This window comes from Gekko japonicus, unplaced genomic scaffold, assembly GCF_001447785.1.
Source record: "Gekko japonicus isolate JY-2015 unplaced genomic scaffold, Gekko_japonicus_V1.1 scaffold785, whole genome shotgun sequence".
In the NCBI taxonomy this organism is placed as follows: Eukaryota; Metazoa; Chordata; class Lepidosauria; order Squamata; family Gekkonidae; genus Gekko; species Gekko japonicus.
In genome coordinates, this window is record NW_015160232.1 from 12,429 (window position 1) to 40,428 (window position 28,000).

General features: G+C 46.6%; 1 protein-coding gene across 2 annotated transcripts in view; it reads right to left on the reverse strand.

Annotated features, from left to right (window-relative positions):
* Positions 1 to 4,503: 4,503 nt before the first annotated feature.
* Positions 4,504 to 28,000, reverse strand: part of NOD1 (nucleotide binding oligomerization domain containing 1) — a 56,019-nt gene continuing 32,522 nt past the window's right edge. Inside the window, exons 8-12 of one of the 2 annotated variants that reach the window (XM_015412436.1) lie at positions 27,675 to 27,758; positions 16,964 to 17,047; positions 14,070 to 14,153; positions 7,692 to 7,775; positions 4,504 to 5,512 (exon numbers count right to left, since the gene is read on the reverse strand). In XM_015412436.1, coding sequence (XP_015267922.1) covers positions 5,440 to 5,512; positions 7,692 to 7,775; positions 14,070 to 14,153; positions 16,964 to 17,047; positions 27,675 to 27,758 — 409 coding nt within the window. In that variant the 3' untranslated portion in view covers positions 4,504 to 5,439. The remainder of the gene's footprint in view (positions 5,513 to 7,691; positions 7,776 to 14,069; positions 14,154 to 16,963; positions 17,048 to 27,674; positions 27,759 to 28,000) is intronic. The other variant, XM_015412443.1, reaches the window with a different exon arrangement.

A 28,000-nucleotide genomic window follows, 5' to 3' on the forward strand; every position in this document is an offset into this window, starting at 1 on the left:
ATATTATGAGAGATTACACTGCTCCTAAAAGACCAGGTGTGGAGCTGGACTCAGCGCTGTTATCACAAGTTGCCCAGGACACCTTTTACTAACTAAGGCTAGTTCACTAGCTGTGACTTTCCCGGTAGAAAGCTGACCCGGCCACAGGGACACACATCCTTATAACAGCCACTCTTGACAACTGTAACATGCTGAACATGGGGCTTGCCCTTGAAGATGGTTCAGAAACTTGAATGGGTTCCAAATGTGTCAGCTAGGTAAAATCTTTAAAAGTATCCTGTAGCAAGTTAATGTTAACCCAGTGACATACCATCTACATTAGCTTCTAAATTGCTTCTTGACTCAATACAAAACTGTCGGTTATGACCTTCGAAGGCCTAAATGGCTAAGCTCTCAGGGGAAAGCACAAACCAGACCTTGCCAGCTCAGATATAATAACAAACTATGGTATGCTGCAAACCCAGAAATAACAGATTTTCTTGCTACATGCAAATGCAAAAATTATGGTTTGCCTCACTACCAGAAGAAGAAATTGGATTTATACCCTGCCCTTCACTCAAGAGTCTGAGAGCGGCTTATAATCTCCTTTCCCTTCCTCTCCCCACAACAGGCAGCCTGTGAGGTAGGTGGGGCTGAGAGAGCTCTCAGAGAACAGCTCTCAGAGAACTTTGACGGACCCAAGGTCACGCCACCAGCTTCATGTGGAGGAGTGGGGAATCAAACCCAGGCCCCGGTCACATGGGCAGGAAACTGCAGAGGAGAAGCGTGGCTGTTTGCCCTGGGGCAAACTATTGCGCAGTTACGCGATCAGACCTCCTGTGGAGGTCCTGTGGAGGTACCGTGGAGGTTCCATGGCAAGGGAGAGGTGCCGATCACAGGACAAGCCGGCGCGCAACGAAGAAGCGCGCGCCGCGGCAAACTGTTTTTTATTTTTGTGTACATGACAAATGCGCATGCTCCGTTGGGTGCACATGCGCATCCACAGAGACGTGGACAAAAAACACACACCTTATTTGCAAGGGGACATGGGCGGGCGCCGGATGCCACCGGAAACGCGATCAGACGCCCGCCCTTGCCCCGCAGGTACTAGTTTTTTGCCACGCAGTTTTGGCTGGAAGCCTCGGTTGAGCCACGGGAGTGCTACGCTTCCCAGATGTGCTGGTGAGATCGCGCCCGGAAACTCCAGCTGTTTTCCGTCTCACTTGTGTGGCTTCTGTTACGTGTGACCGCAGCCCCAGTTCTTCAGATTAGAGTCCAGTTGCTCTTAACCACTGCACCAAACTGGCTCTCTACCAGAGCCATGTGCTTACCCTCTCCATACAATGCCATTAAGTAACTCTACCAGATGCTAAGGCTCTTTTGTTTTGATTTTGGGGAATCATGAAAATGGATGGCAGATATTCGGTCCTGCCATTCCCAATTCTTTATTCATTGCAAAGATGGATTCTAAACACCAAACTAAGCCCGAATTATACAAATTGTGCCTTAGTGCTGCCAACAGAAAACTGGCCTGTCCAAGGAAGAACTGGCAGTTTTGCCAGGAGTGCTCCACTCTTTGCAAGCTTTTATGTTTACATGTATCTGCTCCCACCACAGCCCATAGCTGGTGCATTCTGGGCACTTACAGGCCTCCTAGTTATAGGACAACAGCAAAGCCAGCCAGTGTGTTCCTTGAATTATGTGCACTAATTCAGGTCTGATTTGCAATTCGCAATTAAAATAAGCAAATCAGAAGGTTGGATAACATTCTTAAAGATGAATTTACTAACAGAGTGATGGACCCTTCTTCTCTCGCAGTAGAGGTTTGCCTCTCTGGAAAGTGTTTTAGCAAGTGACTGGATTCTGCAATGTACTGATCTATTTTAACTTGGAACTTAACCCTGTTTTTATTTCCAAGGACCTGAATGCTAGCGAATAAAGCCCCATTGTAAGCTGCCAAGCTGAATTCACTGGGAAAAGCCTATTCCCCAAACTTGTTATGCCAAGCAGTTCAAAACGATTCAAGTAGTGAAACTGTGTTTTCCAAGAAACACAGTCAGACAAAGTTGGTGAAGTCCCCCTGGGATTTCTAAATAGACCACTCAAGCTGACCTTGTCATCAGAAATGACCCCTCTGCCTTAGTGAGTCTATATTTCTCAAAAACAAAGAATGGTTTAACTCCTGATGCTCAGAATAACCAGCTGGCTTTCTATAGATTTTCTGACACTGGCTGAGGTTACTGGGAAACAGCATCACTTCCCACTCAGTTTTAGTGGCAAAGAACATGGTCTCCCTGTGAAGTGTCTCCCCTCAACTATACCCAGCTCGGAAGGGGGCACAGGTCTTTCTGCTCTGACCTTGAGGACTAAACACATGATTCTTGCATGTATATGAAGCGAGTCTTGGGAGAGGAGGAAAGGGAAAAAAACAACACCGTGGGAATTCTAGCACACGTAAGCAAATTCCTGGCCCCATACCTGGCAAGAACTGGCCACCTTTTCCTCTTCATACTTTTTTCATCTTGTGTACATTAACTCTAGGCACTGAGTTACCCAGAGGTAAGCATGAAGTATACAATGTCCTGGGGTGACGTTACAGAACAAACCTACAGTCTTTTGTCTCACCGAAGCGCAGGCTTATCTCTGGACTGACTTAGTTATTATTCAAATAAAGAACTGGGGTTAGGAAAGATAAAATGGGAAGTGGAGGGGGCTTGACAGAAGGTGGAATAGTGGAAACCCCCCCCCCCAAAAAAAACACAATACTTGGCCCATTTCTTTAATGCTCCAATTATACATAGATAAGCATATGGAGCAGAGGTCCATCAGTGGCTATTAGCCACAAGGTATAGATAGGGACTCTGGGGCAAGTGATGCTCTGTCTTCTTGGTGCTTGGGGGGGTCAACAGTGGGAGGGCTTCTAATGTCCTGGCCCCACTGGTGGACCTCCTGATGGCACTGGTATTTCTGGCCACTGTGTGACACAGAGTGTTGGACTGGATGGGCCTTTGGCCTGATCCAACATTGGCGTCTCTTATGTTCTTATGTACATGTTGATTACTGCCAGCCCCAATGTTTGTATGAGATGGAGATGTAAGCTGGGAAGAACAGAGTTAGGACACAAGTATATTTCATGTTCTGGTACAAAAGCAGCTGAAGGGGCAGCAGAAAGAGACAAAGACCTTGACAGGCGTGTTACGTTCCCCATATTTGTATTTGGTCATTCAGAAGACAACAGTGAAATAAAAGGCACTGGTTTAGTATGAAGATTGCATAATACACTTTCATAAACCTACTGAACGAGTGGGGGGAGGTGTGGATTAAAAGCATCTACTGACATTCTGACTAAGCTCTTAGTATTGTATCTGTCTCTGACACCAAGGGAGGAGGGGTGGCTGGAAAACCCGAAAAGGCTAACGGGGGCTGGGGGCACACGTGCGGCCACTGCATCGACTCCTATGCAGACCCTCCCCCGGTTCTTAAGATCTGCTGATGCCCAGCTCAGAATATCATCACAGGTGTTTGCAAGACTGGCACTCATTAGAAGCTCAGAGGCAAAGAGGCATTACATCTGCCCAGTTTTTCCTGCCAGGATGGTGGGGCAGGTCAGCCACTGGTTTGTATCTTTGGCCCGAGGGATTCAAGCACAGGGAGCTGGGGAGGCAGGCGGGAGGGTTCATCTGCCACAGCAGACAAGACCACTCCCTGCCACAGAGTTCTTGGTGAAGAAGAGGTTTCATTCTAGGCAAGAGCCAGCAACTCCAAGCGCAGCAGCAACTCTCTGGTTAATGGCTTGGTGGTTTGGAAAAGTTAAGGTGTCTCCAGATCAGCACCCTGTTCCATTTCATTCAGGCAAGTTTTGCCTCTCCCTGTCACAGAACAAAACCCCATAGGTTTTTGCGCAGAGACGGTTCTTCCTTCCCAAACTGCAGGGTTTTTTGAAAAGATTCCCCCCCCCCCTTAATGAATGCTGGCCTTAAAACTAACAGGGAGGGGAAGGAAGGCACCTTGAGACAGGATTGTACTGGAGGCAGATGGAGCTTTTGTTAAAAGACGCTATGAAATTGAATTAAGAAGGCACTTAGATGAATTGGCAGATGGATAAATTGGAGCCCATGGGGTGGAGACGCTGCTAACAAGGTAAACGGCAGCACAAGCGCTCCAGAAGAGGAACAACTTGATACTCCTGTCAAAACCGGCCACACAAGCGTGTATATCCCTGAGAGTCTTCAAGAGTCACTGATCCCTTAGAAGTAGGACACAAACCATAAGGGCTGTTTGTGATGTGATCGAAACCAAGGGGCAAGGCTGCCCAGAACCAGTACAGGTCCTGGAACAGAGATTCCTTCGGGGCCCAACCCAAGCACTGTATGAAGAACAAATGATATGAGTTGCTAGACTACCCGGACCCCAGGGCGATGGGCCCCTGGAACATAAGAAGAGCCCTGCTGGACCAGAGCAGTGGTCCACCTAGTCCAGCATCTTGACTCGCACAGTGGCCAACCACGAGTGCCAACAACAGGGCACAGGTGCTGAGGTCTTTCCCTCATGCAACCTCCTGATGCTGCCCATCCCCTGATACTGCCTCCTGGTGTTCAGAGGTTTACTGCTTCTGAATGGGGAGGTTCCCTGGAATCTTGACCTTGCCCCCCCACCCTCCAGCAACCTTGGCACGGAGTCTCGGCCCCAATGTAAAATAGGCAGAGTAAGACACAGGACGCTGTTCTTGTATGCAACAGTGGCCATTTATGTGGCAGGCCACATCTTGACAATGTGAGCCAAAAAGGGTGACACGTTTGAAGTAATGGCAATAGGTAGATCACCTGTTGATCAGTAACAGTCAACTGCTTGATGACTACCAGGTGGCATTCCTATTAGCATTCTACCTCCATTTGCAAACTTGCGCCATATATAAACAAGTTAGAGAGACTTATTTACACTTATGCACATCACTGATGTCAAAGGAACATAGTTGGCGTATCTTTGCTCATGTACAAAGAGGCTCCCCCTATCTCTAGGGAAGCAAGGTATAAACGAAGATAACGTCCCCTCTAGGATGTAAAAACAAGGGTAGTGCTTTCTTTTTCTTAAAAAAATGCAGATGAAAGTATGGTTCAAAGAGTCTGATTAAACGATATACAAACCCATCTATGATCAGGGTCATCCCCCCCCCCCACACACCCCAGCAGCTCTGGGAAGGAGGGGATTCAAATGGGGGGGGGGGAAATCACCAAATCCAATAGATGGGCAAACACTCCTGCTCATATCTTCCGGCCCAATCCAATCTTCTTTCCTGAGGCTGCAAAAGGAACAACACCAGGAATTCTGACCACTGGTCTTGTACAGTGTAGCATGCTCTAGCCTCGCATCCAATTCGAACTGCTGTAGGTGTTATGGCTTCAATCGCAGCGGTAACAGCTCTTGGCATACAGGCAAGAATCCAAAACGGAAAGTAATTTCTCAAAAGCAAATGATCCTTTCTTCATTTTCAAAGGCTTTTGCCTCCTCTTGGCTTACCAGGTTTCCATTTAAGCTGTTGGAAGTGGAAAGAGAGAAGGGGGGGGGGGAATTAAAAAGAAGCAGCTGTTTCTACAGGGTTTGTTTTGTGTGTGTGTCTGTATGTTTAAGAGCATTTCCCATTTTCTATTTGTTCTGGGAAGGAAAGTACAAGGTATTGCTTGGTTCTGTGGGGCAAGGCGCTGGCAGAATGTGAAAACAATATTTGACGAAATCCAAGGGCCTTCCCTGAAATAAAACGGCCGTATAAAATCTTGACAGTTCTAAGAAGGTGGAAAATGACTTGAATTATTTAGTTAAGAAGATGCAGGCCTCTCGTTCTCTGAAGAAAGGTGTACCTGTTCGACTGAGAGCAGCACACACTGTTCTCTTATACTGCTTGTAGCCAGGCCGGCACTCCTCTCAGATTCTTTTTTTTTGGGGGGGATAGGACTGTCCAGCCATCTGGGCAATCTGCAATAGGCCTACTAGAGGCCTATTTCCCTCCCTCTCATAAAAAGCCTCAATTGCCCATTTCCACACATTAAACCTTTTTTAAAGGGATGACATTTCTTCTCCAGGCCTGTTGGCAACCCTAAGCTGTAATGACATCACAGGTGGGGGCATCTAGCCCCCCCTAAGCAAGGTCATCAGTGAGAAGAAGAAGAGATTGGATTTATACCCCACCCTTCACCCCACCCTTCACTACCCAAAGGAGTCTTCCCCTTCCCCTCCCCACAACACACACCCTGTGAGGTAGGTGGGGCTGAGAGAACTCTGACAGAAACTGCTCTTTTTTCAAGAACAGCTCTTATCAGAACTACAGCTTGCCCAAGGTCATCCAGCCAGGTGCAAGTGGAGGAGTGGGGAATCAAACCCGGTTCTCCCAGATTAGAGTCCGCCACGATTATGTGTGGGTCCTTCCTGATTTAGCAACCCAATTCAAGACACATCAATTCAGAAGGTAGCTGCGGTGTGGACAAAGGGTAGACATGGTTGTACACAGCCCAAGCAGCATAAATCAGGGATGCCTACCCTTTTCTTTAAAGAAAACTACTTCTAAGCAATGAAAAATATCCTCAGCTCCCCCACCCCACATGTTGCCAAACTTTGTTTTGTCCTAGAAAAAGAACATGGACGAGGAAGACCATCAGAAACTAAGCTACCAGCCAAAGACCACGAAGAAAAATTCTTTAAAAATAAAAGGATTTAAAAAATAATAATAGCACAGACCTTTTTCTTGACCTTTTCCTGGGTCTTTTAGGCAGTGCACAAGCTACTCTGCAGTGGCTAGCCAGAAGCTCACACGCTGTGCTTTTAAGCCTACCCTACATCTACTTTTTAAAAAGGAGAAGCCAGTATTGATAACAAGGGAGCAACTGGTGACAGAGTGAAGTTTCGTAACACTACAGCTGCAACAGTATAAGCCACCTCCGGCCACCCTTTTCCTCATAAAGCCAAAAAGCTGCCACAGCCAGCAAAGTCATTCATCCCACCTGTTTGGTGTAGTGGTTAAGTGCGCGGACTCTAATCTGGGAGAACCGGGTTTGATTCCCCACTCCTCCACTTGCACCTACTGGATGACCTTGGGCAAGTCATAGCTCTGATAAGAGCTGTTCTTGAAAAAAGAGCAGTTTCTGTCAAGAGCTCTCTCAGCCCCACCTACCTCACAGGGTGTCTGTTGTGGGGAGGGGAGGGGAGGGGAAAGGAGTTTGTAAGCCGCTCTGAGACTCCCTTGGGTAGTGAAGGGCGGGGTATAAATCCAATCTCCTCCTCCTCCTCCTCCTCCTGTTGTGCCTGCCTTCTGAACTCCTGGCTGAGTTTGGCCCTGGGGACGGACGGATGGACCGGGGGGTTAGAGCTAGAGGAACAAGGTAAAAGAACAGTGTGAAGCTACGAGACCTTGCCCATCATATCCGTCAGAGATCTCTTCCCCCTATCGACTCCTTCGGTGCACACCCAAGTGACACATGTACATTTCCAAGCATGTAGATCATACAAGGACATTCCATCAACTGTACGATTCAACGGAAACCTGTGCTACGAAAGGTAAAATGGCCCTGAGAATACCAGTGTGCCATTATTTAACTTAACTTTCACGGGGATCAGTGCTTTGCTGGATGAGACTCCAGTGCACAGATCAAGTGTGCGAAGGGGCTTGAGGGGCCTCTGGACGAGCGCAAGAAGTGTCACCCCTGAGACGGGGCTGTCCTTACCAGACTTCTTTAATGGTCGTATTGTCCTGCAGAGCATCAGTCAGGCACTTGGCTCCTTTGGCAGTAATCTGATTCTGGATAAGCCTTTAAAAAAAAAAGGAAAGAAAGAAAGCCCTTTGCATTGGACAGACTCATCTGTTTGCTCCTGGTTCGCGGCATCCTGTCTGTCACACACTTGGCTGGAGCCCGGTGCGGCTGAGGCAGAAAATCAACGCTCCTTTCGGGGAACAGGACTGGTGGCGTGCCAGGAAGCGGCGGTTTCTGATTTCCATCTGCATGGCTGGCCTGTTTGGAATCAGACAATCCCCCCATAGAAGCCCGGCCAAGAGGCTCCAGGCCTCTTCAGTCTAAAGTGCCTGGGCGTCTTTCAGGGTTACTGAGAGCAATTGTTCCCTTGACCACACAGCTGCTCTCTGATCACAGTAGAGCAGCTGTCTGGGGGATTATTCAGGCTGGATCCCAGCTACTGCTGGAGGAGGCAATTCACTGGCTCCCTTAGACTGGCATGGCACCATTCAGAAGGAGACGTGAAGGGCCCAGTCAGAGAGCCAACCAATGCAAATGAAGCCCGTCATTTCGGAGGGTAAGCTGTCTTCCCTGCTCAACTTAACACATGATCTTTCCCTCTCCCCCTGAAAGAGAGTGCTCACACAGAGGGCTGTTTTACTGCACACGGTACCTTCCATTTATCATGTTTTCTGGCGTGCACGGCCTGTTTCTTCCTAAGCCTCTTTCAAGCCTGAAAGCTGTGCTGTTTGTATTCTCTGAGTCTTTACAGATGCCCGAACTATTTCTGGCTGAGTTTTCTCACCCAGGTACAGCTTGGAATCTGGATGTTTTCCCCAAAACCACCTTCTTATCTGATGCAGGCGACACGGGAGCGGTGGCTCCTTCCTGTGTCTGCTGGGTAACGACAAGTCCTGAGGTTTATGGGAACGACCAATGGTGCTCCAGCCATCACAGGGTGAACCTGGCATGGCTTTAGGGCCAAGCGACACATGGTGTTGTGTGATGAGCTGCAGGGCGCAGCCCTTTGTATGCAGAGGCCCAATTTGGTTTGGACTGCAACGTTGGGGGGAGGAGGGACTCTTGCCTTCGCCCTGCACCCTTTTCCTGAGTTGAAACAGCCGGGGAGGGGGGGGCGCGTTATTTGCCCCACTGTGGAACTGCACGTGCATGTTTGGAGTTCCAAAATAAGACAAGTGACTCCCCTCCAGGAGTTTTTGGCTCAGGAAAATGGCACGGGGGCGGCCAGAAGTCAGGGTCCCCTCTGCCCCACCACGCCACAGTCATGAGCTGAATTGGGCCCCTGTGGACCTTTAAGTCGGGGAGCCAAAATCTCCTGGATATTCCAGGCCCCAAGACCATCAAACTTGCTGTGACCAGGGCCAGGGCATTTTCAGTGGCGGCTCCTACCTGGTGGAATGAGCTCCCAGAGGAGATCCGGGCCCTGCGGGACGTTGTGCAGTTCCGCAGGGCCTGCAAAACGGAGCTCTTCTGCCAGGCTTTCGAGTAAGAGCCTCCACCATCATTATTCCACCAACGCTTCTTCCATCACCGCACTCTACCATCGCTGGTGCGGGTAGTATTGGGGGGTGCGAGATGTCCCTAGTGGATGACAGGGTTGTGGGGACATATATTGTTGTTTTGTCAAAACATCTTTAGAACACCATCCTGGTTTTATGTTTTGGAGTGAGTATTGGAGCACCGATATTTTTATTGTTAGTAATTTTAATTATTGTAAAGGTAAAGGTAAAGGTTCCCTTGCTCGAAAGCCAGTCGAATCCGACTCTAGGGTTGCGGTGCTCATCTCCGTTTCAAAGCCGAAGAGCCAGCGCTGTCCGAAGACGTTTCCGTGGTCATGTGGCCGGCATGACTAAACACCAAGGCGCACGGAACGCTGTTACCTTCCCACCGAAGTGGTACCTATTTATCTACTTGCAATTTCTTGCTTTCGAACTGCTACAATACTATGTTGTATTATGTATTTTATACTGTTTTATTGTTACAATTTGGCATTTATGCCCTGTTAGCCGCCCTGAGCCTTCGGGGAGGGTGGGATTCAAATCTAAAGAATAAATAAATAAATAAATAAAATAAAGATGCGGTTCCCTGTAGCTGCTGTATGACTGTGGGGAAAGCAAGTCCCGTCCAGGTTCCTTGCAAAACATAATTTTGACGCAGGCTCCCCCCACCCCACTTCAGGCTTCTTGTGCTATCTTAGCATAAGTGGAGTTGGCAGTCTTAGGGAGGAGGAGGAGGAGGAGAAAGAATTAGATTTATACCCCACCCTTCACATGGAGTCTCAGAGCGACTTACAATCTCCTTCCCCTCCCCACAACAGACACCCTGTGAGGTAGGTGGGGCTGAGAAAGCTCTGAGAGAATCGCCCTTGAGAGATCAGCTCTGAGAGAACTGGGGCTGACCCCAAGGTCACCCGTGCAGGAGTGGGGAATCAAACCTGGTTCTCCAGACGAGAGTCCACCACTCTTAACCGCTACACCAAACAGACTCTCCGCCTGGTATACTTTAGTCATCTGCCTGGGCTCAGAAAGTACGGACAGGTCAGAAACAGGCTGTGGACTTTTTAAAACTTAGAAAATGGAGAATATTCTTTACTGAGAGGGAAACTGGTATGTCAAAGGGGAGAAAATGCTAAACTTTATATTCCTATCTCAACCACTGTGAAGCTCAAGTAAAACAGTCAAATGCAACAACGCCACAACCTAAAATTTAACCAGCTCCTCTATGCAAACAAGCAAAGGCTCCCACTGGTATAGTCAGTGATGGGCAAAGAAGAAGAGATTGGATTTATACCCCGCCCTTCACTACCCAAAGGAGTCTCAGAGTGGCTTACAAACTCCTTTCTCTTCCCCTCCCCACAACAGACACCCTGTGAGAGAGCTCTGGACAGAAACTGCTCTTTTTCAAGAACAGCTCTTATCAGAACTACGGCTTGCCCAAGGTCATCCAGCCAGGTGCAAGTGGAGGAGTGGGGAATCAAACCCGGTTCTCCCAGATTAGAGTCCGCGTACTTAACCCCTACACCAAACTGGCAAAGGACGGCGGCTAGCTCTGCTCGGTTTGCACAGGTTCTCCCAATGCACAGCCTCAGCCACAAGTCTGGGAGACTTTCTTTGAGCTTGCTTGAGTTGTTCCTGGTGTTTTTCCACCTGAGGCTCTCATAATATGCCACTCCCTTCTGTATGACTGGATGCAAAGGGCTGGAAGATGAGCCACAGAGGGACACTTCAAAGGTATGTATTAGCTCCCACGTGGATAACGTATCTTTTCAAATACCACAGGGGATAATTTTGTTTAAAAACACCCTTATCTGGGAAGAAACCCCCACTACACTCCCATGTCCCCGAAGTGCTAGCTCAGGAAAGGGGAAAAAGTCAAGGTTAAGCCTTTTCTTGATGCTGTGCTCTGGTGTTTTTTTTACCGAGGGGAGCCTTTCATGATTGGATTGTTTTCAGACCAGGACTTCCCTCTGTGAAACGTGTGTAGTCAACATTACGAGGACTCTTAATGCCTTGTATTGCCCCCGACTTTTAAAACATATGACCACAGTGGGTGAGCCGATCGATACCAGACAGCAGCCTTCACGTTATGTCTGATGGTGAATTAAAGCACCGCCTGTGAACAGATCCTGTCCTCTGGTGCATTTGCATCCTGCCCTTCCTCCGAGGATCTCCCTTCCCCATTTTATCCTCATGACAACCCTGTGAGAGGTTAAAAGGTAAAGGTAAAGGTTTCCCTTGCTCGAAAGCCAGTCGAGTCCGACTCTAGGGTTGCAGTGCTCATCTCCGTTTCAAAGCCGAAGAGCCAGCGCTGTCCGAAGACGTTTCCGTGGTCATGTGGCCGGCATGACTAAACACCAAGGCGCACGGAATGCTGTTAACCTTCCCACTGAAGTGGTACCTATTTATCTACTTGCAATTTCTTGCTTTCGAACTGCTAGGTTGGCAGGAGCTGGAACTAGAGATGAGAGCTCACTCCATCATGCGGCACCCGGGTCTCGAACTGCTGAACTACCGACCTTCCACAGCCTGCAGTTCAGCATCTTAACCACTTGAGCCACCGCAGCTCCTTGTGAGAGGTTAGCTAGGCTGAAAGAGAGTGACTGACACAAGGTCATACGGTGACCTTCCGTGGCAGAGCTGGGATTTGATCCTGGTTCTCCTGGATCCTAGACCAATGCTCTAACCGTTACCCCACACTCACTCTTCACTGACCTATTTATTTTATATATCTATCTGATTTATACCCTACCCTCCCCACTTTACAGCAGGCTCAGGGCGGCTTACAATGATAAATACGGTACCTACAGAATTAATGGTCTTGGCTTGGAGAGTTAAGACAGACCAGCGTTTGCTAGACATGCACAGATATGCACCACTGTACAAGAAAACAGAATGAAATACACCAAGGCAGAGAGACCCTTGAGTGATGCCAAGCCCAAAGATATAACCTGGTGTAACACCATGGCAAATGTTTACATCACAGCTAAAGAAAGGGGGGGAAAGAGGCCAGTCTGGCACAATGGTATCTGCACCTTCCTTATTACTAGTATATTATCCACCTAATTACAGGATCCTGTTGTAATTCTACACACTCCTCTGTTCCACGGGCTATACCTGCAACACGGCTTATGTAACAGGCTTGTTTTTTAGACGCAAATCAACCTTTGAATAAGAGATTTACAATGCAAAGGGATTATAAACATTGTGACCTTTAAGAGCATGGATTGGGTGTTTCCCCCCAGAGGCAGCATGATATGGGCCACAGCGGGGATACCCTTTGGGCATACACAAGGCTTGTGTGCATTCTCTGGGGACGTCAAAAGGTATTTCCTCACCAGAAGCCTTCCTTCCCAGTACTGCGTTGCCGGAGGGATTTGGAAAAACCAAGGCATGATGTAAAACAGAGAAGGCTGATTGTGTGGGGACAGGGCAATTGCTGTGAAAAGGTGGAACAGTTGCCCAGAGATTAAACACCTCTAGAACACTAACCAGTCTGGGTCCAAGAGAACTCACTGACACCAGCTCCCTTGTGATTTTCACAAAACGCTCCACTCTACAAATGGAAGTCATGCTCTGAATTCCATTGCCATCTGAGGCCCTCCTTGGTGATGCAGACTCTTCTCGATCGTTGTGGTATTTCTCTCCCCAAGATAAGCCCTCCACACCGGCTAGGTTAATGTTTCAAATGGAGGTCGAAATCTCTCCATTTTGCAGGGCTTTACAGCTGGATGGCTAAACTTTTTAAAAATTATTTTCTGATTTATATTTGTATGTTGCACCAAAAATTATGTTTAAGCCTCTTCTACATGGTTTTAATAAGGGCCTGGCTTGGATCAAAAAACAGGCCAGGATATTTAGAATACATTCATCTTACCTTTAAGACAGATCAAAGCCATTTGTGTGAATGGTCACCCGCTGCTCAAGCAAATCCACAGTCCTTAAGGAAATTCGCTCATCAAAAGGGAGACGGTCGCCCTGACCTGGATAGCCCAGGCAAGCCCGATCTCGTCAGATCTCGGAAGCTAAGCAGGGCTGACCCTGGCAAGTATTTGGATGGGAGAACTCCAGAGGATACCAGGGTCAGGACGCAGTGTTCCCTCTAAGCTGAGTTAGTGTGAGCCAGCTCACAGTTTTTGAGCCTCCAGCTCACATATTTTTGTCTTAGCTCAGGAAGGAAGGAAGTTCCTCCCAACCAAGCAGTTCGAAAGCAAGAAATTGCAAGTAGATAAATAGGTACCACTTTGGTGGGAAGGTAACAGCATTCCATGCGCCTTGGTGTTTAGTCATCCTGGCCACATGACCATGGAAACGTCTTCGGACAACGCTGGCTCTTCGGATTTGAAACGGAGATGAGCACCGCAACCCTAGAGTTGGATTCGACTGGCTTTCGAGCTAGGGAAGGATGGCTCCAGAGCAAACTAATTGATGCAGTAGCCAAACTGCTTGCTCACAGCTTTAATGCCAGTAGCTCACAAAGTAGAATTTTTGCTCACAAGACTCCACAGCTTATAGGGAACATTGGTCAGGAGGTAGAGGCAGGCTATCAAGTCACTTCTCTGAATGTTCTCTATGCTCCAGTAGGAGTCACAAGAGTTCACTATGACTTCCAGGCACGAGTGCGTGCACGCACATGTACACATACACACAATGCAAAAAAAAAAAAAAAGGTGAGAGGATCAATTACCACATGGACATGAATCTGATGCCCCAATGCAATTTGCACATATCTGTACTTCTGTCAAGATGAGCCCAATGCCCACCACGGGGGCGTTGTGCAAAAAGTTTCCAGCGGCTAACAGCTTACACTCTCAGACAATGACAAAGAGGTCCTCTATGAGCCAACGCAACTTACCAAAGATGGCCCAGCTTCTTGTTGACTTTAAGCATTTCAGCAAAGGCCACAGCCGCTTCGTCATCCAACTCGTTCTTTGTTAGCCTGGTTTGAACAAAAAGGGTTTCATTCATAAGAATTTGTGACTGTTCTGTGGCTCAGGAAACTTGAAACGTCCTCTTTTGGGTTGCCCGATGTCTAATTTGCCAGCAATGTGCAGCTTTGGTGACTATTGTTTTATTTCAGAGGACTTTGGAGGCTGGATGGCAGGTTTTTTCCCCAAAAAACCTTGCTAGCCCAGAATGAAATCAAAACAGTCCAGCTAGATTCATATCCTTGTCTGGCCCGCTGCTCCGGAGAGTTCCCTGACTTTCAGGAATGGCTTTTGGGAAGGGTGCATGGGATTGAAATAGGAATTACGGCTCTAAAAACACCAGCGCATAGACCGCACCACATCTAGACATCTGAATGCCGATCTGTATCCCGTCCTTCCTAAATGGACTCAGAACAGTTTGCGTGGTGTTCCCCGTTGCCCATCCAGATACTTGTTGGCTATGGACCTGGCTTAGCTTTATGGACAGGACCCTTCAAACTACTATTAAGCTCTCTGTGAAATCAGCACACAGATCCCAAGTGACTATTTTCTCATGATGAACTGATCTATGTTGCCTGGAGATCAGCTGTAATCCTGGGAAATCTTCAGCCACTACCTGGAGGCTGGCTACCCTACAAAAGACCAAATGAGGGCAAAAGGCCCAATGTTAAGTACCACCAATGTTCCCTCTAAGCTGTGGAGTCTTGCGAGCAAAAATTCTCCTTTGTGAGCTACTGGCATGAAAGTTGCGAGGGAGCGATTTGGCTGCTGCATCAATGAGTGTGCTCTGGAGCCATCCTTCCTGAGCAAAGACAAAAAAATGTGTGAGCCGGAGGCTAAGAAACTGTGAGCTAGCTCACACTAACTCAGCTTAGAGGGAACACCGAGTACCACATGTTGACAGTTCTACAGATGGCCTTTCTCCAGGGCCCGTCCTCTTTGCTACGTAACACGACAATGTGCATAGAGTTACCCAGCTGTTGCACTCATGCACTTTTAAGGGCAATGCAACCTGGAACAGATGCATTCCGGCAGTGCTTGTTTGGTCCAGTTCTTTATTGTTCACAACATAACACTGTGGTCACTGCTTCCAAGAGTTCTGCATCAGCTTCTGGGCACCACTCGGGATTCAATCAAGTGTCACCTCCCCTCTTATCAGCCTCCTAATTGTTCTACAGAATAATCATCAATTTTGTCATGACCGGTAATGCATTCATTAGTTTGGAATATTAAGCCTTTCATCACTTTGGCTTGAGTAAGAGTTTTGTTTTCCTGCTTTAAAGCTGACACTGAAGGTAGATGTGTCCAGTGTTCCCTCTAAGCTGAGTTAGTGTGAGCCAGCTCACAGTTTTTTAGCCTCCGGCTTCACACCTTTTTGTCTCAGCTCAGGAAGGAGGGCTCGAGAGCAAACTAATTTCTGCAGCAGCCAAATCGCTCGCTCACAACTTGAATGCCAGGAGCTCACCAAGTAGAATTTTTTGCTCACTCCGCAGCTAAGAGGGAACATTGGATGTGTCTAGGGCAGATTCTTCACAATAGGGAGGGGGCGTCTGATGACAACACAGCAAAGACTGCAGAAATTGGATGGCTACTTCTGGAAACGCACCCAGGAAATTCCACTGATCTTTGTTTTATATGTTAACCTGGATTCTGCATTGCTTAGGCTGGGACTGCTCCGCTACTTTTGTGCAACTGCAAGGGAACACCAAAGCCTCTGATGGCACAAAAGAGTAATGATTTCCCCCAAGCAGTTTATACTACCTGCTTGTATCTGGATGTGAGGAACTGCTTTTGCTTGCCTCCAATCCTCTGAAGGATTAATAAAAAAGAAGTCTTTCTTCTTGGAAAGCCCCTAAGCTACATTTCTTCCTTGCACATGTACTTGTCTTGACAAGACTAGGTAGGTAGAAATAGATTCCTTCTCAGCCGCCAGGCTCAACTGCTATTCTGTGATAGGGCAGGGCCTCTGTTTCTTCCTGAAGAGAGGAAACAATGCTGATTCTTGATTTCAGGTTCATCCAGACAGGACTTATTTCAGGGACTGAGAGGACTAGGTTGAGACCTTCCAGTCCCTCAGTACAGAAATATGGGATCCCTCCCCTCTTGGCTGACTTGCACCAGCATGGACCCTCTCAAGACTGACTTGCGCTTTCAGACAAAGGGAAAGTCATCAAAATCAAGGAGGGGGGGGATACAGAATTTCCCTAAGGACTCTTTGCTTTTTCCTGAAAGCTACAGTGCTAAATCAGAAACATGGGAATCCCCCCTCAGGACGAAGTACCTTAAAGCTAACATCTGAATATATTTCCTGTCACAACTGAGAAGACAGATGAAGTATCAGTCACTTTTGCTCCTCTTAATTGGGAAGCCTGCTCCCCCTCCCTTCTCTCTGCTGCCTGAAAAGGTGTGAGAACAAATTTTAATTCAGGACAAGATAGGAATGAATAAAGTGATGTTTCTAGGAATCCGCCAGCTGGTTTCCTTCCCAGCTTTCTCCTATCCCTCATCTTCTTGGTTTTCTGGGAAGCATTAACAGGCTCAATGTTCATTTTCCCCTCACCTCATGGACTCTTCTGTCTCCCTCACAGAACAGCAAAACTAAACAAGGCTGTACTTTCTAATCTAAGCCTATCCCACTAATGCCCCAAACTCCTTCCAAATTTGGAATACCTTAAAACCTGGAAAGCCCTGTCAGCCATACTAATTCCCTCCCATCCACTGACTACAGGCTCAACACAGCAGCCCAGAACCCCCTCCTCCCAGTAAATCTGCCTGCTCCCCATCAGCATACTCAAAGCATATGTGGAAATTTGTTCCTCACCAAAATATATTCACGGTGTTGTTGTGCTTCATTGCTTCTGCAAGACATTTGCCCCCTTCTGTAGTGATACCATTGAATGCAAGACTGTGAGGAAAAAGACAAAGGGAATGTTTGACAAACACATCAGCAACAAATAAGTATTTCCCCTCCTTTACAACCAGTAACAGCCAAAGCTCTCTTGGAAATGATACAACTGTTTATTCACGCCAAGGTATCCCAAGTATGGCAAACTGGATCTGTCAGGCAGATTTAGCCCTCAATACTGCAGATCAGTCAAATTTAACTTTGACACCTCTTTAGAAGTTATGTGGGATGGGGAAGGGGGGGACTAGAGCTTCTGACAGCCTGGGTTCAAATCCCCTCATGGTTATGATGTTTACAAGATGATCTTGGTGACTGTGTCCTAGCTTAACCAACCTCAAAGGGTCTGAGGGTAAAATGGACAAAGAAGAACCATGTGTTCTGCCCAAATTTCCTTGAACGAAGGATGAGGAAAAATAGATCAGTAGGTATGCCAAGGACTATTAGCCATGATGCCTAGGCGGAGCCCCCATGTTCAGTGACAATCTACCTCTGAATATTAGATGCTTGTAGGCAATAGTAGGGGAGGCTTTGGCTTCCATGCCCTGTTTGCAGACCTTCCAGGGGCAGATGGTTGGCCACCTTGGGAAACGGGGATTATAGGTCTGACACAGCAGGGTGTTTTTTTTCTTTTTTCATTCCAAAGTTGGGACCCTACAGGTCACCTTGTTTTTAAGGTGCAGCTATATCACAGAAAGGTATCTGCAGAATACAGATCCAATACAAATACAGTGAAAGAACCCAACTACCTTTGGAACTGGTATAGCTAAGAGTGTGGGCTATAAATATTTTAAATGAAACAAAAATATTAATGGAAAACAGGCTGAGTTCATCTAAATCAGACTGTCTAGCTGCTCTGGAGAGGAAAACGAGGAAGTTCCCCCAGTTTCCAAAGCTACATCAGTTGCGGAACTGACTCCTTATCCAAACAGCAGTCAACTGTGAAGACAAGAAGGGGCAAAAAACCAGAAAACCAGTTTATAATACCAAAGCTTATGAACTGTAAAAGTGGACTCTGGTTTAAACAATAAACTATATAAAATATAGTTGCACGCCAAAAAGTTGAAATAGACCAGGAGACCCCATCTGGAGCTAAGGTCGATATACGTAGAGCCCTGTATGGTAGAAAAATTTTAAAAATTTTAAATGTTATGAACCTTTCCCCCTTATCCTCAATGATCAGGAGATCAAGTTTTTGGTCTAGCGTATTACAGATCCTGTAACAAATAAAGGTGATATTGATTTGTGACCATAAATGATGTACAATACAAACAAACAAATAACAACATCGAACTATAAACCCGAATCCCACCCCCACCCCCCCTCCAAAAAAGAAAAGAAAAACAACTCGTAAACCCAACTCCAACCTCACACTGAGGTTACCGTCTGGTAACATAGAATTAACTATGCGAGAGACCATATTTGGAAACGCCTCTCTATTCCAGACAAACAATGAAACAAAGAAAAAAGAAAATAAAGGAAACTCTTCCCCCCCCCAACTCTCAAATTGGTTTTCAGAATGACAAAAAATCTATATATATATTGCAAATACAATCTACTACTAAGTAAGTCAAATAAAGCATCCCATCGCATTGAGGCTACCGGTTATACAAAAGGTGAAATGAGGCAGAGTTAAAATGGAAACATTTGGTCCTTGCATCAGTCATTTTTTAGGAACGACTCTTTTCCAACGTTTTTGATTTTCAAGAAATACATCTGATGCCTCTGGGTTTGCACGCAACTCCGCCGGGATCTCAATGCCCATTTTCTGCAACAGAACTGTGCCAGTAAAAAGGTCTGTAGCAGAGAAGATTGTATCTCCCTTTCTGACCGTCAACCTACTAGGAGGTGACCAGCGATACAGGATCTTAGCGTCTTGCAGACATTTTGTGATAGCTTTCATGTCTCTGCGCCTCTGCAAGGTCTCTGGAGAGAGGTCTTGGAAAATTAATATTTTTTTATCTTTATACACAAATAGTTCACTGTTATTAGCTTCTTTTAAGATTTTGTTACGAGTACGATAATCCGGAAAGCATGCAACTATGTCTCTTGTAAAAGCAGGGTTACTGCGTTTGCGAGCCCCCACTCTGTATGCTCGGTCTATGAGCGGCGCAACATCTTTCTCCAGTTTTAAAATGGAGGCTATCCAAGAAGCCAAGAATATTGGGAGGTCTGTTGCTCCTTCGCAGGACTCCGGAAAACCGCGAAATTTTAGGTTGTGAAAACGGGCAGCATTGTCCAACTCCATTATCTTAGACCTAGCCCATGTTTCGCTAGTTTGCAGGTCCTGCACTTCAGTCTGCAGAGTAATACCCTGCTCCAACGCCATTTCGGCAGTCTGAGCAATGGCTTGAACATGCTCATTTAAATCCTGCAATTGTGCCGACATAGGTTTAAGAAGGTTTTCCATGCGAGATGCAAAGCGATCTTCTAAGTTATCTAAAAGAGCAAGTACCTCTGGTGTCAGCTGAGATGATTCGTCTTCGGTATCCGACTCTTCTGCCGCCGCCATTTTCTCCGTAAGCCGAGCACCCGCGGCCCGTGTAATATCCTTTGCCGTTCTCGGAAAGTAAGCTTTCACTGAAGCTGTAGAAAGACCTTGGGTTTTAGCTCGACTTGCGGTTGACTTTCCCATCTTCTAGCACCGCGTTTGTGGTCAAAATAATGCCTCTGCTATTAATTTTAAGAGAGTTGGGGAAGGAGCCGAGGTTTCAGGCGTCCATCCACCACGCGTGCGACGCCACGCCCCCAATCGCCCCCTGAACTGTTTTCAATGTAGAAATGCAAAAGTGCATGCCAAGAAATAATGCTCCAGCAAAAGGCTGGGCTGTTCAGAACAAATAACTGGACGTAACCACTTCCCATCGCATAAACTGGCCTCACCCAAAGCCTGCAGCAATCCACAGGAGTCTTTTTGATTAATTTCTAAGCACTTGGAGTTGGGCTCCGGGCAACTGGTGTGCCGGCTTCTTCCTGAACCTGCAATGAATGACCTGTTCCATTGCTCAGCTGCTTAAGAACAGATGATTTTATAGCTTTTAGCAAAAGCCACAGCCTTGCTTTAAAGGCTTATCTTAATTATCTGTAACTTAAGCTGGATCTCAAATGATATGACGGCTTGTGGCAGCAGTATCATGTTGTATAGCCACAAGGTGCAGAACCGCTCAATGGGCAAAATTATCCAGGGTCTTCCTGTAAATGCCGTTAACTAGTTGCCAGATGCTAGGTTAAAGATCTGATGTAATTACCGCAATACTGGTGATTTACAAATTAGCCCAACCTAGATTTTTTTTTTCTAATTCCAGATGAGCTGCTAAAACAGCATGGCTTATGATCCAGAGCCCTGCACCTGAACCAGGTTGCTCAGCGCTATCTCTGCTATTCGATGTCCTCCTGCAAGCGCACAGAGCTCTTTTCACTGCTGTGAGGCTGGATCACGGCCATTATACGGAGAGATGCTGAGCATTCACAGTTCCCACTGATAATAGCTGGCGCCCAGTGAGTCATACGCTAAACATTCAATCTGTTCTAATAAAATCCATTACTAAACTTCCAATATAATTTGTTTTATTGCTGCACTGAACCCCCTTAGAACCTTGCAGAAAACCCATGGTGCATTTTAGTGGCTATTTTTATTTGTACAGGGAAATAAATTAGAAAACTAGCAATGGAGCAAATGCAAAGAAGATGGGAAATGTTCGAAATATACGAGCATTTGTATTACTGAGAAATCTTCCCTGAGCCTGTCTTCCTTTGAGCCAAGCACGCTTGTCTTGTATCTGAGTGAATCTCCAGGAGAGGAGAACCAAACCCAGTAATTAGTTCAGGAGACCTTCCAAGCAAAATCTAAACTGATTAGATTAAGATTTTGAAAGTTAAGATTGGGGAAAGGTTTATAATGAGACAAAATGTTCATTCGAGCTGAGATCCAAGGGGCTAGGAGCTTTAGCATTGTGTTTCTTGAACAGCAAAGGCCCACGCTGCATGGGGAATAGTTTTTGAAAATGAGAACTTTAAAAGCCACTCGTGCGAGTAAAAGAAAAAGTTCAAAATTGCACTTGGACGTGTTCCAGCCCTTAGGGTGTACCTCAAGAAGCTTACTGCATCGGCGCTCTCCCCAAGCCCTGTTCACAAGTTAGAATCAGTGCACCTACAAACTGTGTACGACGTACATCTGATTTTTCTTCATACGTGCGTTGAGGAATTCTCATGTTACATTTCCAGTGGAAGCCAGGAACGTTACCTATCTATTTAACTAAAACATTTATATTCTGTGCTCTCAGTTAAAACGGCTCCCAAGGCAGCTTCCAGTTTCCAAAATAAAAACACCACCACACGTTAACAAACAACAGGCAATTATAACAAACCACCTTAAAACATGAACACACTAAAATAATAAACAGTGGTATTTTTGAAAAGCTTGAGATCCACTACAAGCGATACTCAGAGTTGCCAATTCTGGTTTGGGAAATTCCTGGATATTTGGGGGTGGAGGCTGGAGAGGGCAGGGAAGGACCTCCACGGGGTATAAGGCCATAGAGTCCTCCCTCCAACGCAGCCTTTTTCTCCAGGGGACCTGATCGCTGTATTCTGGGGATCCGTTGTAATTCTGAGAGATCACCAGGTCCCACCTGGAGATTGGCAACTACACACCAGAGCAAGGGCATTTTCAGTGGTTGCCCCCTCTTTCTGGAACCAGCTCCCTGGGGAGGGTTCATGTCCTGCAGGATCTCCCAGCATTCCATAGGGCATGTAAGGCGACTTTGAACCAGGAAGCTGGCCAGTTGTTTCAATCCCTTGTTTTGGGTAGCCTTTGGTCAGTGTTATGAATTGGGAGAAGACCAGTTGTTTTAATTCTTCAGAACAGTTTGTTGTTGGACTTCCGGTCTGTGGCTTCAGCAATGGCGGAGGCTCTCTCCTGAACAGGGGAGGCATTCTGCGCTCCAGGGGTGTTGGAGGGGTGCCACCTCAAGTGGCACCCCCAGGTGAGTCTCAGTAAGGAGGCTTCAAGCCGGGGGCGCTTGGAGGGCGACCTCTTCGATGGCTCGAAGCCAGAGAATTGTGGCGCTCTTTCTTGCCCCAATCGGTCCACCCCCTGAGAGGTTCGGCTCTTGCCGAGCATAGCTGAATGCCGATCGGAACAGGCAAGAAGGTCAGCGAATGAAGCGTGAACAAAAGGTGTCTGTGATCAGACCGTCAATGAGTCGGAGAGCGAGACGAGCGAGAAACTTTTAAAAGTGAGTTCTGATCCCCCCCCCCTACCTTCAACGGCGTCGGGAGAAATCCCAGACACAAACAAACGGAACTGCGTTCTAAAAGAGACGGGGGGAGGAGAACAGAAAGCACTCAAGTGTGCTAGAGACTTAACTGCATTTACGGATAAGTTTTACACTTGCTGAAGAAGTGTGAAAAAAGCACTCTTTAGTGTAAACAAAGCGGAAAATGGCCAGCGTCCGAGGGAGAGGAACGAAAACGGGGCGTGGTTCTCAGAGTCCGAGGGTAGACGAAGGAGATGTTTTCTCCACACTATCAGAGCTACTTCGGCCCTTAAATGAAAGGCTCGATGGTCTTAACCAGTTAATGGCTGCATCGAATCAAAGCATGGCAAAACAGCAGCAACAGATCACCGAGCTTTTGAAGAAATCGATTCAAACGGATGAAAAGCTTAAAGAAACAGCCCACGACACTAAAAAGTTGAAGAAAAAAGTTGGTTTGATGGAACAAAAGCAGGATCTGCACGAAAGGAAGCTATTGAACCTACAAATGGAAAAATCGAACAAAACTCTTAGATTCAAAGGGGTGAATGAAACGCCAGGAGAAATTGTGAAGGATGTGGCAGCTGAAGGTCAGACAGAAAAGGAAAGCATATAAAGAGCTTATTTCAACGCTTCAAATCAACCAGATTCAATATGCCTGGCTTTTTCCAGAGGGGGTGCAGTTTAAATACAGAGACAAAAGGGAGAAAATTGACTCGGTGTCCAAAGCGGAAAATTGGTTGAAGCAGTTTTTTGGAGCAAAAGAGGAAGAGCAGCAAGAGGACGGAGGCCAAGTAGCCAGCCCAGATGAGATGGACGGAGAACTATTGGGAGCAGAAGGAGGCACGGCCAGAGAAGCATATGATCTGCGACTGAGAGTTGCCAAGTAACACTTATGACTTAAAAGACTATAGACGAACTGGATGAAGTCTTTATGCACACTGAGAAGAAAATAGATATTTACTAAAATGGACTCACTAATCTCCTTAACTCATTGACTTAAACAAAAGCTTTAATTTTTTTATAACTAACTATGTGCTAACTGTTAATGACCTTCCTTTCTTGGGTTTTTAGTTATAGTGTGGGGTCTTTTTCTTTTATACTGTCTGCATCCTGGGGTTTGTTATTTTAGTTTGTTATTTTTTCCCCTCCCCCCCCACCACTTTTTTTCCCCGCTTTTCTTCTTTTTTTTTCTCTTTGTAGTTATGTAGGTGTAACAAAAATTAATAAAGCTACCCTGCCTTCAGGGGATTAAAAAAAGAAAGAAAAAAAAGAACAGTTTGTTGTTCACCGTTGATGTTTTCATTGGGTTTACTGTCCTTTACTTATCACATGTACTTTGTATCTGTGTTTACCGTACTTTTAAATGTTGTAAGCCACCCCACGTCCCCTGTTGGAGAGGGGGTGGGGTATAAATTAAATAAGTAAAAATAAATAAATGTGACAGAATGGGCAAAACTCATAAGTAGGTGGTGTTCAATAAAAGACCTGAATTGAAAAGAATAGCCATACCTGGGTTAGAAAGTTCAGGACCGGCTTGGACCGAGGCAAATGGTTATGGTAGAAAAAGCCGATTATAGTAGCCACCCACCTTAACAGAGCAGGCCTTTGTAGCTGATCTTAGATGGGCAGAATATATGCTAAATTTACAGGGGAGATGGGACTTTTTCTTCTTCTAAGAGCCAAATACCAAGCGATTTCAAACTGCTTTTGAATCTCTTCCTTTTCAGTGGCACTGGAAGGTGGCAGTTCATTGCAGTAAAACTGGAACCTCATGGTCCCTTAAAGGCTAACAAGATTTTTTTTCTACCATAAACTTTTCTGAACTACAACCCCCTTCTTCAGGTGCGATGTATACCGGATCAGGTGAAACAGGCTCTACTCCCTGAAACCTTATCGACGAATAAAATAAAATCTTGTTAGTCTTAGGATGCCACTAGACTCCTACTTCAAACATTTGCCACATAACCTGGGAGGAAAGAGCACTGTTATTTCACAAATACACGGACACACACACACACGGACACAGCTACCTGTTTCTTGGGCAGCTTTCCATTGTGCAACCTCTGATGGACCCTAGCCTGAGTTTGCAAAGCTATTTCTGTATTCCTGTGCCCAGGTGTGACACAGCTGAAAACATGAAGATGCTTTCAGCTTGATGCTTGCAGGCTAAATTCTATCTCCCAGTGAGGCCAGAGGCATGGCAGGGCCTTCTTAGTGACAGCTCCAGAACACTTCTCGGCTCTGTTTTCACTGATTTTTCTGAAAAGTCGAAACTCTTTTCTCTTCAGAATAGCCTTTCAAATAATGGCCATTTCTGCATTGGTTATCTGCCCCAGGTTCAATGCTGTTGGGAAGTGTCCCCCACCATCATGGTACATTCTTGCACCTCTGTGGGTTTCCCTGGCTTTTATTCGATCTTTCTCAAACGTGCTTTGCTCTGAAGTTTTGGGAAAGATCGTAGTGAAGACTGGATGGCTGGTGTGTGGGTGGGGAAATGCATATTTAGCAGCCCATTTCCCCAGTCTTGTCCCTGCAGCAGCAATCCCCCCACCCCGACCTGGCTTTTTACTTTTTTTTAAAAAAAAAAATAGCACTAGGATATTTATTTATTTATTTTATTTTATTTATACCCCGCCCTCCCCGCGTGCGGGCTCAGTGTACCATTGTGACAACAGGTGTAATAGGTTCTCTGAATTTTCTGCTTTCAGGTTTTTCCAGAGTAAGTCTCTGACTCCTTTCCTTGCTAAAATATAAGAGGAAAGGCATATTTTCATAAAGGAAGGGGTTACAAACTTACTTACAAAAAGGCTGGGGATTCACCGAACCAATTATTACAATCCTACATCAATATAGTAGGAGCTGCGGTGGCTCAAGTGGTTAAGACGCTGAACTGCAGGCTCTGGAAGGTCAGTAGTTCAGCAGTTCGAGACCCGGGTGCCGCATGATGGAGTGAGCTCCCATCTCTAGTTCCAGCTCCTGCCAACCTAGCAGTTCGAAAGCAAGACATTGCAAGTAGATAAATAGGTACCACTTCGGTGGGAAGGTAACAGCGTTCCATGCGCCTTGGTGTTTAGTCATGCCGGCCACATGACCACGGAAAATGTCTTCGGACAGCGCTGGCTCTTCGGCTTTGAAACGGAGATGAGCACAACCCTAGAGTCGGATTCGACTGGCTTTCGAGCAAGGGAACCTTTACCTTTACCTCAATATAATGATATTCTGGGGGGGGGGGGAGTGGCCACTGCTGGTGGACTGGGGCAGGGAAACCTGCCACATGGAAGCCCTGTTGCTGCTGTGCTTCATCTCCAGCCGCAGGGGCCACGGAGAAACCAAATAAGCACACACACACCTCTGTGGAAACTACCACCGTCTGCTAGTTGCAACCCTTTTGTTCCTGCGTTGTCATGCTAGCTGTCATGTTTCTTTTTCTGTTATTTAGTTAGATACTGGTGTTATCTTTGTACACCCCTTTGAAATGCCTGAAAATACCTCAATATTTTGCAAACAAATAATGAACACAGTAAGTTCTTTTGGGGATAACAGAAAGACACTGATGGGGAATGTAGTGTAAATAGATCTCCAGATGCCCAAGGGGAGGCTGGGCGGACACAAGCATTCCAGAATGCAATGACCTGCCTTGTAACGGGGGTGAATCGTGCTGGACACGAAGCAATACTGAAACTTAGGCGCTTTCACACACACTAACGTCTTTTTTTTAAATTGGGTTAGTATTTGTGTGTGTGCACGCGCCCCTGGAAGTCCTAGCTGACTTCCAGCAAGCCCTAGTGGGGCTTGGATGTTTCAGAGAGGTGGCTTACTACTGCCTGCCTCTGCGCCCCGGCCCTGGTGTTCCTTGGAGGTCTTCCATCCAAGTACTTGCCAGGGTCAGCCCTGTTTAGCTTCTGAGATCTCATGAGAGCAGGCTTGCCTGGGCCACCCAGGTCAGCAGCAGCAGCAGCAGCAGGAAGAGGAAGAAGAGGAAGAAGAGGAGGAGGAGGAAGAGGAGGAGGAAGAGGAGGAGGAAGAGGAGGAGGAGGAGGAAGAGGAGGAAGAGGAGGAGGAAGAGGAGGAAGAGGAAGAAGAGGAAGAGGAAGAAGAGGAGGAGGAGGAGGAGGAGATTGGATTTATACCCCGCCCTTCACTACACAAAGGTGTCTCAGAGCGGCTTACAAACTCCTTTCCCTTCCCCTCCCCACAACAGACACCCTGTGAGGTGGGTGGGGCTGAGAGAACTCTGACACAAACTGCTCTTTTTCAAGGCCAGCTGTGCCAGATCTTGTGACTGACCCAAGGTCACAACAGCAGGTGCAAGTGGAGGAGTGGGGAATCAAACCCGGTTCTCCCAGATTAGAGTCCGCACACTTAACCACTACACCAAACTGGCAAATAACATGTGAGCGTGTGTGCGCGTGCATTTGTGTGCACCTGGAAGTCATGGCGACCTCTGGTGACTGACCCTTACTGGGGTCCTGGAGGCTTTTTGGTCACTGGACCAATGTTTTCAAACAACTCTTCGGCTTGGAAATGGAGTTGAGCACCGCAATCTTAGAGTCGGATTTGACTGGCTTTCGAGCAAGGGAAACCTTTACCTTTTACCTTTAACCTGGATGGCCCAGTCTCATCAGATCTTGGAAGTCAAGCAGGGCTGGGAGACCACAGAGAGGTCCCAGGGTTGCCACACAGAGGCAGGCAATGGAAAACTACCTCTGAACGTCTCTTACTTGAAAACCCTATGAGGGGTCGCTGTGAGTCTTCTGTGACTTGACGGCACTTTCCACTACCATCTCCTAAATATACCTGTCCATTTTCACTTGAAGAAATCTATTCAAGTCTGCCATCTTGTGGAAGAAACTGAGAATGGCAACTTGTTCTCCTTGAGTGAAGAAACCAGCAATGTTCAAGGTTTGTTTTTGAGATGAAAGAAACGTGATTGACAACTGCTAAAAAAATAAAAAAAGGAAATCTGTACCTTAAAAGCTTTTCTCTCCCTTTCCAGTGGCTGCTAATGCCAGTTTCATTTTTAGAGATTTTTACAGCCAAGTATGGACCCGCAATGCTGTCTTCTCACCATAGCACCACATTTTAAAACATCAATCATGTTTGACTTTTAAAAGGTCGATGCTCTAAATGAGGCACTAAATGTCTTTGCCAAGAATGTACCAGTACTGACAGCATAGGCAGCAGCGGACTCTATGGACCACGACCCACTCCATGTTCTTATACCAGGGCCAGTTACAAATCTGGGTTGCTGCTGTGTTTCATGGTGTGGTAACCTTCTGACCTAAGATTCTGACATAAAAGGTATATCTCTAAAAATACGGTCACTTAGAAAGACAGAAGGGAAGCAGTGTTTTGCTGACACAAGTCCTTACCTGACATTTGTTAAAGTGGGGTGATTCTTTAGTGCTTCTGCAAACGCCTTTGCGCCTTCATCCCCAATCTCATTACCCCACATTCTGTCAAGGAGAAAAAGGCAGGGCATGTAAATGTATGCTGGCTCCACCTCTTCTCCCACATGGAGATACACTGTGGAGATATCATTCTTAGGTCAGATTGAAATGAGTGTGAGACAACACACAAATGTGGAAGTGAGCTCCATCAAAACTGGTTGCCCAGGAAATATTTCCAAAGACCAACTAAGGAGTAGGTTCAAACAGGAATTCTATATCCTTCATTCCAGGAATGGGTGAGGAGTGTT